The 15,396-nt window shown below is 41.5% G+C and overlaps 1 protein-coding gene across 2 annotated transcripts; it reads left to right on the top strand.

The window, feature by feature from the left end:
* The first annotated feature begins 1,772 nt into the window (after window positions 1-1,772).
* LOC115150761 (fez family zinc finger protein 2-like) lies at window positions 1,773-5,069 on the top strand. Of its 2 annotated transcripts, XM_029694395.1 has the most exons (5): window positions 1,773-1,884; window positions 2,138-2,984; window positions 3,277-3,411; window positions 3,535-3,667; window positions 4,391-5,069. In XM_029694395.1, exons 2-5 carry the CDS (start codon window positions 2,193-2,195, stop codon window positions 4,651-4,653), a joined length of 1,323 nt encoding a protein of 440 aa, XP_029550255.1. In that variant the 5' UTR covers window positions 1,773-1,884; window positions 2,138-2,192; the 3' UTR covers window positions 4,654-5,069. The 2 variants fall into 2 exon arrangements, with proteins under 2 accessions (XP_029550255.1, XP_029550256.1); XM_029694396.1 differs by having other exon boundaries at window positions 1,773-2,984.
* Window positions 5,070-15,396: the final 10,327 nt, after the last annotated feature.

Raw genomic sequence — 15,396 nt, 5'->3', positions numbered from 1 at the left:
AATGTTTATTGTGTGGACGAGCCGGTAATTGTGCCTGAATAAACTGAAATTAGAGTTGCACCATTTACATATAAGTGGAATTAGGCCTACTTGCACTCATTTAAACCTTTCCGCGCTAAAGTTGCAGGTGTGTAACTGAATTTAAAATGAAATTAGGCTACATATTCAGGTCTTGGTTACGCAGGCCTACACACCTTTTTGCCCCTCAGTAAAAACAGACTGTTGTGAAAATGTAGGCCTATGGTATATTTTGTCGATATATTGTACATGTGTAATGTCAGGCCCACTTATTAGTCTAGTGAATTTGCGTTATGACAATCACAAACAAAAAGAGCAGAGAAATTAACGAGTCAGTATCCTAACTTAAACACGTTTTTGTCCCTCAATTTAAACTGTGAAATAAAGTCGACATAAAAGCAGTAGATCTCAGTTCACATTTTCCATGAATTCACCCAAGAAAGACTAACATCTCCTTGAGTATTATTATCTCAAGGACATCCACATTAACTTATCCACACTCGAATTATTACATTCCAAAGGGTAAGAGAGAACTTGAGAATGGCATGGTCTAAATGGTTGAATAAGCAACATCAATAAAGCGTTTACAAACCAATAATAAAGAAACGCAGTTCTTGTGTGTGTGAACTTGCAAAGTTCTTTTGGAATCTCTTTTTGTAATAATTTGTTGTGAGTCTCAGGTGAAATCGTCTGCAAACAAATGAATTCAAGCTGGTCCTTATGAACAATGACTCGAGGGTGACTGGTCATTGTAGCAAGCACATAAAACTCTGGATTCCAGCAAACTTTTTGTGCTGGTTTAAAAAGAGCCCTTTTCATTTTTCTGTCTACCTCTGGCCAGGCTAAATCCTTTCTTCCCCCTTTAATCCTTCCCTTTATTTCAGAAAAACACAAAACCAGGTTCCACGCAGTGCTTTAGTAGCTAAAAGTGAAAGAGATGTTTTTTTTCGGAGCTGAGCTCTGAATCGCTCTGGAAAATTGGTTCTTCTGAATAAGTGAAGAAGGAAAAACGTTTAATAGGATCGGAGGGAGGTTCTGCTCTTGCAATCTGCTCCTTAAACAGGTGAAAATTGGACCTTCTCAATTATACAAATAGTAAGTAGCCTATAAACCAGCATGAAAAAGCTATTCCATCTCCAAGGATTAGCAACTCGCAATGAAAATTGAGACTGGTCAAACCGGAGGACCCAAATTGTTAATCAAGTTAAACAACCTCTGAGTCTGAATAATAGGCCTCTTAAATTGTGAATGTTAGCATAGTCAGAAGCATAACATCTGGAAATTAGTTGCATTGTCTAATTCACTGTGTAGCCTAATAGTTGCAGATATTCCCATTTAAAACATGGTAGCCTGAAATAAATCGAATCAAATTAGAATAGTAGCCTATTTCCTAAAACAGTAGGCCTAATTGAGTGTTGTTACGCAATAACAACAACAATAAGAACTACAAACAAATAATAATAATAATAATATGGAGCCAACAAATAATAACAAACTTGCTAAAATTATTATTATCAAATGGAGTTAATCTTTTTCTTATTTTCGAGAAAGGAATACATCATAGTTATTCGGTTAGAGAATGGCTGGTGGTAAGAGGTGGAGGATTTGAGGATGGAGACGTAATTAATCATCTGTAATAACTGTCGTGCATACCACCCCATGGCAGTATATAAGTGGCCGCGGGAGAAGGGACAGGCCTGGCGATGGCGTTTCCTTGTCACGCTAATACGAGCTAGTTCATGTGACGTCAGCTAAATGCAAAAGACAGTGATCTCGCGCTGATGAGGAAGCCCGCTTCCAAAATGTGACAGAGCAGTCACGCTGCTATCTCCGAATAGGCTACATTTGCTGTCGCTTTACTAAAAGGTAAACTTCAACATTGACTATCAGATTCTCAGAGGTGCTGAATAGGAATGAACGCGCTGCTTTTTGTCTTTTTCTTTTCCCTAACGAGCTCTGTAATGTCCTGTTAATTTTGTGTGTACTAGTTAATGAGCATTAATCTGGTACCCCTGGACGCTATTGTTCCAGGGATGGCCATTTAAATGCAAATGAGTGACATTGTAATACCAAGGTGCTTATTAAACTGATGTGTGTCCTGTCTTTTCTGGAATTCAAGAGGCGAGGACAGGGCGGCTGGTCGGCTGCTCCTCACAACAAGTTCGGTACACAACATGGCAAGTTCTCTCCCCTTTGGAACGGTGATGTCTTGCCAACGACACGACAGCGGTAGAAATGGAGCGTCTGCCGCCCCAAAGCCGCTGGCCTTCTCGATTGACCGGATCATGTCCAAGACCTCGGAACCGAAAGGCAATTTGGATGAGCGGCGAGGAGTGGAGTCTTCAGGGGGAAGGAAGATGCTCGGGCTCTGCTCACCTATACCATGCATGATCCCCCTGCAACCTTTTAGCTATGACTTACAAGCCAAGGCGCTGATGAACTACTCCGAATTTTGGAAAGCTAATTTCAGAGGAACACTATGCACTTCTGCGGCGATGTGCAAAGCCAACTGCGGGATGTGTTGCAAAACGGACTCGGGGTTGAAGCAGTCTATATTACCGGGGAGCAGGGTGATTAAACCCCAGGTCATCCATCAGGCGGTGGCGATGCCCACCAACGGCTCTTTTTACTATTTCAACTACCTGGACTCTACTTATCACCAGTCTGAGCTGCTAACCGGACACTTGTTTTCCTCCGCCCTGGCCAACTCTCAAGCCCAGGCTTCTCTCAGTGCGCACCAGAAACTGCTATTGCTGGAGAACGCCAAACTAGCCAGCGCTTCCGCCGAGAAGTTTCCGACACCTCAGTACCCACACAAGGAGCATCTTCCTGGTCAGCTCGACCAGATAGTGAAGGAGAACCATAACCAGAGCTCGGAGAAAAATGGAGTGAAAGCGCACAGCAAGCTCAACAACAGCTCCATGGACGGAAAACCCAAAAACTTCACCTGCGAAGTGTGTGGAAAGGTAAATTATTTCATTCAGTAAAACGAATGGTAAAAAATAAAAATGATGCAATTGTTATTTTTCGTTTAGTTTGTTTATTATTTGATTTGCAAATCACTTACATTTCCTCTAAACAAAAACATATAGGCCTAGACAATTACTCATTATTTTTATTTTAGATGTGTGCAAGAATAGACGTTCCCTATTTCGTTTGACATTAAATTGAAGCTGAATTGTTAATTTCACATAATCAAAACACCTCACAAATGAAAGCAAGAAAAGTAAAAACGAGATTGTTTATTTTCTTCTGCAGGTGTTCAATGCTCATTATAATTTGACACGACACATGCCAGTGCACACAGGCGCGAGGCCGTTCGTGTGTAAAGTGTGCGGGAAAGGATTCCGGCAGGCCAGTACATTGTGCAGACACAAAATCATCCACACGCAGGTGAGACATATCATATTTCACTCGTTTATAACTCTATTAATTATATATGACTGTATTATAAACTCCATCATGATTGCTTACAAAAAAGTAGCCTAATAAGGATTTATGTTAATTATTTTCCAGGAAAAGCCTCATAAATGCAACCAGTGTGGGAAGGCGTTCAACAGGAGTTCGACGCTGAACACTCACATACGAATCCATGCCGGGTACAAACCATTCGTCTGCGAATTCTGTGGGAAAGGATTTCATCAGAAAGGTAATTATTCACTATTAAAACCCTTTTCAAAATATAAATCATATGTCCTCTTACGCATATATTTACACAAACACGCATATTGGGGGTGACATGGCTATGTTTTGAGATTAAGATAACACCAGAACACCATAGTAACATTTTCCCGATCATATGATTTTCAGACTGCATTATGAATGAAATTAATATCCCAGACACATATTCATTAAATAGCACACAGTAAGTAATTGTATGACAATAGCGATGATGGTTGTGATTTTATATCGCAGTTATAACCCAGTGATATAAGATTAGGTCCAAAAGTAACAGCAAAGGCACACAATTATTATTTAGAAGCCTATTTGTAAAAATGGATTCCCAGTGCAGCCCTCTGATGATCTTGAAGCATCAATCTAAATAGGACATGTCACTTTACACTAACTAACTCTCCCTACAATGCGCTTCCATTCGCCATGGGTCAAGAGACAGACCTTTCCCAGGTTTATAATCCGACAGGTTTCAGTTGTTGTTGCGTTTGATTTTGACAAAGTTTGACAACTTCTTGACTTGGACTTACAAAGCGCTGATTAATGAAGGCTGTAGAATGGAGCGTCTTTGTGGAGAATAACTTAATGATGAACTATTGACCTGGAGGAGAAAAAAAGGAACTCAATGTGTTCCCTTTCGTGTATGTTGTTCATTTTATTCGCGATGTTCATTTTTAGTCATTACATTTTTCAATTTCAGGAAATTACAAGAACCACAAGCTGACGCACAGCGGAGAGAAACAGTACAAGTGTTCCATCTGTAACAAGGCCTTCCATCAGGTCTACAACCTAACCTTCCACATGCACACGCACAACGACAAAAAGCCCTTCACGTGCGGGACCTGCGGGAAAGGCTTCTGCAGAAACTTTGACCTGAAAAAACACATACGGAAGTTACATGACAATAATTCATGTAGGCCTATATCTGCAGCGACCGATTCTTCCAGGGGACCTGAAAGCTGAGTTTTTCATTGGATTTGGAAAGTCTCCTTCAACACTTAAATTGACAGTTTATTATGACTGCACCAGTACACATTTCTATCATTTGTTCTCTCTCCAGTTTTCATTTATCAAAAATTGTGAATAGACGGAAAACTATAAAGCATAAAAAAACATTGAGACACTTGATAGACTGATTAAAGACCATTGTGTGTTTGAGGTTTTTTATTCGATTTAAAAAAGTATGATAATGAGTATGCGGATTTTGTACTGTTGCACTGCAGTAAATCTGACCCTGAATGGATTCATGTTGTAAACATTTCTGATTGAAATCATGACTATTTGCTCACCCCAGGAGTACATGGTCTTTATTTCCCCATTGCATAACGTGTGAAAATCGAATTGTAAATAAAAGGAAAATAAAATATTATTTAAAAGTGTTTTACCGTGGGCGCATTTTTATAAATGGCAATGTAAATGTAACATGGAATGTTTAACCATCTCAACGGTTGCCATTTATTAGTAGGAAATACAATTGTATCCCGAAATCAAATGTTTTGGAGAACGTTTGCGGAAAAATATTGTAAATGTATATATGAGTTAGGCTAGTCAATTATTTGAAAAGGGCTATAACATATATGATTACGGAATTGTATTGACATTTGATAACCCTTGCCTCCTATTACATTGCAATAGGCCAACATTTCAGACGTCTTCCATATCAAGCTGCATTTCCAACCAATAAATTGCGAAGACAGTGATACATCTGATATAAGCCATTTCATCAAATATCCAGATGTTTGCTTTCTACACAGAAAAGCTTTGCACGCAACTGTTTAACTAGCCCCATTAAGTAGACTAGTCTTAGCCAACTGGTAAGAATACATTGATTCTGTTACTTGAATGAGTTCAGTGTAAACATTTTTTTGCCAGACAAGAGGCAAGACTCTAGTGGTGCTACACTTGACTTCCGTGTAATGGCACAAATTATTAGATATAACATGGACTCTTGAAAGCGAATTACATTAATCATCTAAACGCCCTCGAGGGGAGGCTTCGGAGCAAGACGTGTTCATCAGAATATGAATAATGAAGCACTTGGCCACATCACCCACCCCTGTCCTCATCTGCCCAACATTAATAAAGGATTACGTATTCTGCACACGGCTCCTGGAACAATATTACCCTTGCGCGCTAACATAAATTCTGATGAGAGATGGGCGCGTGCTCCCAAATCTCGGGCTCCCAATTAGAACGTTTAGTAATTACGCGCCATGCCCAGGGACCGGTTAGAAGGCTAATATTACCAGTTGAATGGCTTGTTCACCTCTGGTCCCTTCTGTTCCCGGTAATTCACACGCAAGCTGCTCCAAAGACCAGAATATAATAACTAGTGTGTTTTTTCCAAAACCATTATTTTTATATTGCCACCCCGATATTTTAAGTTAAATGCACTGCAAATGCACATGTTTTGTCACATCTCATCGACCAAGACATTTATATAGCCTAAAGGTTCACATTCTTGTTCAATATGTATGTTATATACGTTCTGCCTGCGGCTATGGAACCCTGACATTGTCCCGGACCTGCTGTTTCGAGCCCCCCCCTCCCCCCTCCCCCTCCCTCTACTGTCTCTACCTCTGAATGCTCGGCTATGAAAAGCCAACTGACAATGTACTCCTGAGGTGCTGACCTGTTGCACCCTCTATAACCACCTCTACTATTATTTGACCCTGCTAGTCATCTACAAACGTTTGAAAATCTTGAAGAACGGTCTGGCCTTAATGGTCATGTACTCACTCTGATAATCTCCACCTAGCACAGCCAGAAGAGGACTGGATACCCCTCAGAGCCTGGTTCCTCTATAGGTTTCTTCCTAAATTCCTGCCTTTCCAGGGAGATTTCCCTAGCCACGGTGCTTCTACATCTGCATTGCTTGCTCATTGGGGTTTTAGGCTGGGTTTCTGTATAGTCACGTTGTGATATCTGCTGATGTAAAAATATGTTTATTAATACATTTAATTGAGTGATTGGAATATCTGTTTGATATGTCACACCCTTATTTGTTGGCGTTGATCATAATTTGAACACGCCTGCGTAATTTCCAGACATTGTGGGTAACTCCAGGTTAGGCTACGGAGTTTTCAATGTAAATTCAAGAAAGCCACGTCATATTGCATCATAAATGTTTTTAAAAGGCTTTAATTGTGCTATGAAAAGAATAACAACTTTCTCAAATGTATAGGCCTAACAACTTTAGTTATTTTCCCTCATTTTTGTATGTATGCCTAGGCCATTTTTCTACAAACATTCCAGAGCCCTCTCAAATAATAAACTTTATTTGACTACAGTCAATAAGTTGCGGATAGGTGGTTGGCCTTTTCAGAAAAAGTTCATAATCAAATTCCAACACAAACTTACCAGCTAGGATATCACGAGGTCAGTTATGCCCAATTAAACAATAATTAGGCAACGCTATCAAGTTGTCATCCCCCTCCTGCACGGACATTCTGGAACATGTCCACACACTCCACACCTACAACCTTATTGGGTTCAGTTTGACAGGCCGAATAATCAACAGTTAACCCAGTATGTCAAGTGTTGCCAATTAAACTTGTTTTTACAAGCCACTGAGAAAACCATCTGTGATTTGTATTTTGTAGGCAATTTTTTTATATATACTTTTACAACTCAGCCACATTGAATTTCAGTCTTCATTCATCCATCTTTGTTAGGAATAGTCTATAGCTGGGAAAATATGCATGGGCGAGTTTCTGAAAAGAAATGTTTGTGTCGAGAAAAGCGTCAGGGCTATGCGCAAGAGTGTCGGTCTTGTCCAAAGCCGGAGAAAAGAGTGCTGGAGAGTAAACAACCTAAAGGCAGCCGGGTTGCCCTTTTTTCTGCACTTTCCTCTCAAACATCTGAGCAACCAGCTTGGGTTCTAGAAACATGTTAATTGACAACGGAGCTCATTACCGTGTGCACATGTAACGCAGCACGAGAGATTACCGACACAAGAGCGCATTAATCAACTGTCAACAATCGAGTACATCTACACGACCAGGATCACCCAAAATTGAGGCATTTACAAGCCACAAAAGGCTCGCCTGAGATAGGAAGAAAAGAAGAGCCAGACTTTTGTTTGGCCAATTCAATTGATTGTAAATTGAAGATTAACGGAAGTAGCTGCAGCGTTTTTTAAGGGCTAAGAGGAGAGAAAAGAACCAATTAAGTCCACCAAATGTTAACTACACCAGTTTCCCCCATTTAGCCCAAATGAAATTCTAATTAAACCGTCCCTCGCCATCATTTTGGAAAGCAATTTATTTCGTTGCTAAAGGAGCGTGCGGGCTGGTTGCGCCCCTCGTTATAAGAAGCATTGGCTCTTGTCACAAAGAGCTTACAAGACGCATTCTAAAATGCCAAGGGGGAAGTTAATGAGCATCAGACAAAGTCCTTGGATCTATTCCTGGAGAATGGTATTGGAAAGATGGACTCAGCCAGCCAACTACATGATGTTCTGGACACTTCTAAATAATGTTCAAAAGGGCAGTCAGCAATAATGTTGTTCTAGCTGCACAAAATATGCAGTCGTTACTCGACTGGAAAATGATAGGATTGAAACATAAGCTTACATATGACACCAGGAAAGTAATTCAATATTATAGGAATTGTTATTGTAAAAAACAAATAAATAAAGTTACAAGGAAAAGTATATTTTTTGTGCAGCAGCCTAGCCTATTACACCAGCAAACTGGAGTGTACATGCATACACTGCAATCATGTTATACATTAATTAAAACTAAACCAAAACTAGTCAACATGCACTTTCTCCACTAAATCTAATGAAAATCATTCTATACACGTTACACAATGATGTGATATCAATACGGTCACGACGCACACACGCACACACACACACGCACGCGCGCGCGCGCGCACACACACACACACACACACACACACACACACACACACACACACACACACACACACACACACACACACACACACACACACACCCCTTCCTTGGATACATCTTGGCTCATCAAGGGCATGAGTAGGAGAAGGTGCTTTGTAGCTTAGAGGTCTGTGGGTGCTGGGCTTGTGGGAGCCAAGTGCGGGCTCTGCCCCGCTGGAATCACATCACTGTCTGTCAGTCTCCAAAGAGTGACCTCCACCCAGGACCAGTCCACCCGCCCGCCCGCCCTCCCTCAGAGCCCAGGGCCAAGGAGCTGAAGGGGACCCTCCCCTTACCCACTCCCTTCACCTCCATCTCTGGGAGGAAAAGGAGAGAACCCTGACCCCCAAACAATCCGCTCCACATTTCCAGCCTCAGCCTTTCACCACTCTGACATGCACTGACAGCAATGAGATTAGTTTCCATGAGGAGTCATGAGTGAAAACTAATTTTGGTCACTGTCAAAAACATTTAAATAGATAAACAATACCAAATTAATAGGCAAACATACAATTGAATATTATCACATTGCTATAAATACATAAATATATGAATAATAAATGAGTAGTGTTTTCCATCGCTCCCTGCTGAGACTGAGCTCTATTCTTGTGGAATTAAATCAGGAGCTCTCATTGTTGGTTAGGATCACTAATTCTGGGATGTCCGGTGCTAATCTCTTTGACCTGGGTTGGCCTTGCTGGGAAATGTCCACTACTGCTGTGCTTACCCACGAGTGCTAATGATGTACTTCTCCAGAGCCATGCACAGCAGCCGTTCCCACAAATAAGGCCCCTTATAATGAGATGCTACAAGTTGTGTCACATTAAGATGAGCATTCTCACCAGTTGGTAGGATGGAAGGACTGAACACCGATAAACAAATTAACTTTCTTTTGTGACTTCCACACATTTTGTCATAGGTAGAACCGTTAAAAATTCATATGTGATAAAAAAAAATAAAAAATCCTTTATGTCTAATATACAGTAATCTGTAGTTCAGGACTTACATTGAATGCCTTCTTTCCTCTGTAGTATCAATGTTGAAAAGGCAAAAACAACATGGCAACAAAATTCACTCTCACACACTAACATAAACATATCCTTGCAGTCGTACACACTCAAATAAAACTATATGTTATAACTGCACTTACCACATCTGTAGGCTTGTGGAAAAAGAGATGGAAACAAATGAAGCACAATCAATATTTTACTAAATTAAGTATACTTTGAAAAGGACAAAAACACTGCAGGAGTGTCTCAGAATAATAGCGTCAAGCTTGGAAAACATTTCCAGGCAAGCTCCCGTAAACGAAAGCTAATTGTGTTTAAGTGCTCTACAACTGCAAAAGTATGTGTCAAAAGCTTTATTTGTAAGGAGTACAGAGAGCCAATGAAGTACAGGGAGGTATATGATTATGTTGACACAAAAAAATAACTCAGGTCCATTTAGGAGGAAACACTATACTTACGCTTCGCAAGTCAATACTGAACACTGTGGGGCTCCCTTAAGGCCAGTGTTACTTCCTTTTAGTGGGCCACATGTAGACTTGTCTTTAATCCACCACAACATGAACAACACAGTCAACGCCTCTCTTAGCCGATACAGTAGGCACAGGCCTGGCAGGGCATGCACTTAACCAGAGTTGACATGACATGATCAAAGGAGTGATAAGGAATAATATTGGAGTACATTGTACAGTATGGAGCCCCCTGTTATGTCAAGAAACAGCATTTTAACATTGGGTTGTTTTCAAAAACTGTCCCAAAAACTAAGTGTAATAGTCACATTAATCACATTAGAATGAACTGTTCTAAAATGATAGAAAAACAACAATTGAAAAACAAAACGATGCCAAAATCTTTGTTTTTGTGCAGCACTCACTATACTTGCAGCACATTATTCAATAAAATACAACATACAATTATCCATTATCCAATCAATTGAAGTCGACAGCTACCCAGTTATTGTGCTTTTCTGCTTTTAATTTACTCAGGAGCCTCTCAGCATGCCCTCAATAGACGCCCCAAATCATGTAATCATACGGTTTCAAATGCATATGCTAAGAGATGGAGGGGGTCACCACCTCCTCTGTCAGCTGCTAATCCTGCTGCTGAACTTGAGAGGAGAGGCTGGCTTTAACCCAGGTGTCTGTGGGGTAATAGGGGTCAGGGGACCCAGGGAGGGTTGTCAGGACTGAGGTTGGCAGGGCCTGGCAACAGAGGCTTGGTCCCACAACCGGGGGCGTGACAGGATTTTGGTGTCCGTAGCTAATCCACCTCAGGGCCTTAACCATTAGAATACATAATGCAAAGCTAGTCAATTGGAAGGGCTCCAGATCGTGCTCTTCAAAACACTTTTAGATAATTCTCTGCCTTTTCCCCCCCTCCCCCACTCTTGCTGCCCCCCCAAACCTTCACCCACACCCACCCCTCCAACGAACACTATCACCACCACCACCCCCCATCAGCCCCCGTCCATGGCGACTGCTGCCTGCCTGACCTCGGGGGCAGGAGCAGGTCCCAGCTGAGGAGGCAGGGCAGCTGCCAACCCCGGCCACCCGGATGATTACGTTTGTCAAGCCGCCACTCTGTGTCAACGCAGCGTAGGTTTGATCATCGCAATTAGGCTGGATCAGGGATGCCATCTCTACCACAGAATGGGGAAGAGGGAGAGAAAGCCGAATGGAGGGAGATGGAGGAGGGTGGGCATAGGGGTGGTGTGTGCTGCTTTGAAAGTCAGAAAGCAGGTGGAAGGGCTCACTGCGTCTTTGCATCCCGTTTAACCGTGAGACTTCAGCCTTCATCAGAGCTCACATTATGTCCCTTGTACCTTCTCATTATCCACACGGCAGTGTCTTAGCTGCAAATATCTCAACAGAAGCCTCAATTATGTTGGTGGGAGAAAAAAATCTGAAACATGTTATGACCAATTTGTAACCCCAAAAATGGGACCATTTGTCACACTGAGTATGGGCTACTATATAATAGTAAAATAACAAAATAAATCACAAATATTCCAACTGTACTAGCAATAAGGCTTTCTTATCAAAATTATACTAATTACCCAGCAAACAGAGCCCCCCCCCCCCCCCACACACACACACACATACACACACACATCAGCGTTTACGCAAGCCTAATGGCCCTGCAGAAATGAAAGGGTAATTTTACATACATTTCTATGGAGTATTATGAACATATGGTAACTGGCTGACCTCAGACTAGCCTTGAATAAAGGGACAATAAAAAAGCAATTATTGCAGACACAGAACGTACTTCTGGAGGCTTTGTGTAATAAAGACGGCACAATCACATTGTAGCTCAGATGTAAAGAGGACTCTTCAATTACTATATAATGATTTAGACATTCCAGAGAACCTAGCTCAATGGCTCAGGCTAATATATTTAACCCCCTAATACACAGCATATACTGTGTGATGAAGTGCTAAAAATAATGATTAGGAGCTAATAAGCTAAACTCGATAAGCTCCCAACAATTTAATGGATAAACATATTACATCACAGGGAGCATATTATGCAACTTTCTTTTTTGCTTTTGTACAGTTGATTCTTAGTCAGCACCTCTACAAACATTTTGGGGTGTGCGTCAGCTACTGATTTTTACTGGACTAATAAACTAAACTAAAATGAGTAAAATGAAATAATGATTTCTTAGTACATTTTTTTTTACTTTGCAGTGAATGGCATACATAGATGAAGAATCAGGTGAATAATAAAAACTGTTTTTTGGGTACATATATGTACATTGCTTGAACTTAAACAAGAAGGGGAACAGTAATTAAAGTATGAATGATTTGGGGTTTACCATAATATTTATATTAGTCACTGCATCGCAGTGCTAGCTGTGCCACCAGAGATTCTGGGTACGAGCTCAGGCTCTGCCACAGCCGGCCGTGACCGGGAGGCTCATGGGGCGACGCACAATTGGCCCAGTGTCGTCCGGGTTCGGGAGGGTTTGGCCGGCAGGGATATCCTTGTCTCATCGCACACTAGCGACTCCTGTGGCGGGCCGGGCGCAGTGCACGCTGACCAGCTGACCAGGTCGCTAGGTGTACGGTGTTTCCTCCGACACATTGGTGCGGCTGGCTTCCGGGTTGGATGTGCGTTGTGTCAAGAAGCAGTGCGGCTTGGTTGGGTTGTGTTTCGGAGGACGCATGGCTCTCGACCTTCGCCTCTCCCGAGTCCATACAGGAGTTGCAGCGATGAGACAAGACAGTAACTACTAACAATTGGATACTACGAAATTGGGGAGAAAAAGGGGTAAAATAATAATAATAATATTCATATTAGTATTGATTGTAATAATAAATCATTTTTCATTTTATTTTTAATTGTGCTTTACTGTATACATTAGAAAAGAACATGGGTAATACATGCAAATACATTTGAGTTATTTTGTGACTGATGATGAATGACCCGAGGTTAACTAACTGAAGGAGAGTTTGCCTTTGTTTTCCAAATCTATGGTTCTACCTCCCCCTAGTGGACAGATATGAGCCATGAATTAAAAACACCACATTCTTTGTTTCAGATAAAATACTGATGAAATGAGATTACCATAAAGTGCTACATACAATATCATCACACTAAACGTGCGAGCATTACTTGTAAACATTGCAATATAGAGCAGTAATTATGTAGACAGAGGTAATAGGAAAGAATAAAACTCCTGGATGTTGTCCAAAATCTGAGATTCACCCTGAGCCGTAAAAATGGCTGTGCATAAAAAGTTGCCATAGTGTAAACATATGGAAAACAACATGATGCCTACTCAACACTGTCAATGCTAAGAATACGGTTATTCTCATAGGAAAAGATCCCATATGACACTACATGGCCAAATGTCGTTTTTTTTAAAGAACATTTACCTCAGGCACTCACAATAACCTTATCAAATTATTTTAGTTTCTCCTTTGCTCCTTGTTGATCACATAAGATGAAGACAAAAGCCAAAGCAATGTTCTACATGATCCACTTTGGGTCATTTGACATGTTTCCGTACAGGACGAGTAGGCAGAGCCCTATCTTGTGTGGAGGAATGGTCTCTGGGTGTGGTTTTCTGTTTCCGTTGTTTAGGTGTTCGGCTAGGGTCACCGCTAGGATGTAGGCCTTTACCCAGGGGGAAGCGCTCCCATTCTGGAATCTTCTCATCAACTGACACCTAGTAACGAGTCTGGAACAAGACAACAGTACAGCGGCCTGGGTCACCAACAATCTGTGACCACCTGACTGTACTTGATTATCAGGGTACAGTAGGGTCAGGATGCAACACAACTCAACTCAAAATAGCTCCCATCAGTGGCGCGTACTCATGGATCCCAAAGGAAGCCAGGCTTCACCAAAAAATGTACCAAGAAAAAAATAAAAAATAATGTATCTTTCGTCTCCATGTAAGTCATAATTTCCCTTCAATTTGCAAGAGGCAGAAATCGCACCGGAGAAAGCATCCGAGTGAGCGAAACAGCGCCCCTCTGTCTCTGTATGTGTAGCCCATCTATCTGATGCTGTCTTGTCCCAAAGAGTATGACATTGTTTCTGCCCTTAGCATTGAAGGCAAGGGAAGCCAGCAAGCATTTGGCCTCCCTTGATAAAACAATATATAAAATAATAGCCAATCAGCGTTGAACTAAACTGAGTAAACTCAACCGTGAATGGTCCTTGCGCAGTTTGGATTTGGTTTCACACCAATCACTTCACATCAAAAACATAACGTCGTTGACAGAAAAAAATTGAATTGTTGCATCTTGTTGTGTTGTTGTACTCTGGTGGCTAGCTAGCTAGGTAAAATCGACCCTTTCCTAAGTTAGCCATGTGTGGAGATAGGGATTTGGACTTGTGGTTTTAATTCATTCTCAATACTGGCCAATGATTATAACAGCGATTCTGATCCATGCATAAATTAATACGTTGTGTCCTTGGCCTGAGAGGATGGAAGTTCAATATGTAGCAAGATGTAGAAGGCTAATGTTAACTAGCTGGCTCAATGTTTCCAATAAAAGGAAGTTAGGCTAGCAAGCATTTTAGCTAGGTAGCCTAGAACAACAAAAACTAAATGTGTTTACTGTATCATAGAGTCATAGACCGTTTCGGCAACAAGTAGGGTGAGTCAACAAGTTTTTTTATTTTTGCATGCACACGCTCGCACACGCTCACACACACACACACACACGCTCACACACACACACACACACACACACACACACACACACACACACACACACACACACACACACACACACACACACACACACACACACACACACACACACACACACACACACTCTATCCGTACCATGGACAGCCAAATCATATTTAGCTGATGTTGATTGGACTAAATTGTATTTGGTATCTTTTAGTTGTCATAGTACTTAACTAAGCATAGGTGCTTTGATAATGTTGAAATGTTGAAGTTGAAATAGTGGAATAGTGGAGGCAGCTCCTGTTTTCTGTTTGACTTGCGGTAACTCTCCGTGGTTCTAAATCAATGGTTGTTTAGTGTCACATCTTCTCCCACAACCCCCCCCCCCACCCCGGGCTGTCCTGCATCATGCTCTCCTTCCATCCATTACGCACACCTGCCTTCCCCCGTCACGCGTGTCAACGATATTGGTCTCACCTGGACACTCACTCATCATCTGTCTATTTCCTCCCTATATATTTTGTCAGTTACCTTGCTCTGTTCCCCGCTGCTGCATTGATTGTTTTTTGTCTTTGTTTTCTTGTTTGCTGATGCTGTTCCTGTCTCGTTCCATGTCCGTTCTATATTAATTGTTTGACTCCCCATAC

This window comes from Salmo trutta, chromosome 16 (assembly GCF_901001165.1).
Source record: "Salmo trutta chromosome 16, fSalTru1.1, whole genome shotgun sequence".
Taxonomy (NCBI): Eukaryota; Metazoa; Chordata; class Actinopteri; order Salmoniformes; family Salmonidae; genus Salmo; species Salmo trutta.
The sequence above is the reverse complement of the archived record's forward strand: the minus strand, read 5'-3'. Positions and strand labels throughout refer to the sequence as shown.

What these genes read in the sequence shown, in the direction of transcription:
- LOC115150761 (XM_029694395.1), top strand. Translation starts at nt 2,193, where the DNA reads ATGGCAAGTTCTCTCCCCTTTGGAACGGTGATGTCTTGCCAACGACAC. An exon ending in CCTGCGAAGTGTGTGGAAAG is followed by an intron (nt 2,985 to 3,276) that starts GTAAATTATTTC and finishes TTTCTTCTGCAG; the next exon opens with GTGTTCAATGCTCATTATAA. An exon ending in ACAAAATCATCCACACGCAG is followed by an intron (nt 3,412 to 3,534) that starts GTGAGACATATC and finishes ATTATTTTCCAG; the next exon opens with GAAAAGCCTCATAAATGCAA.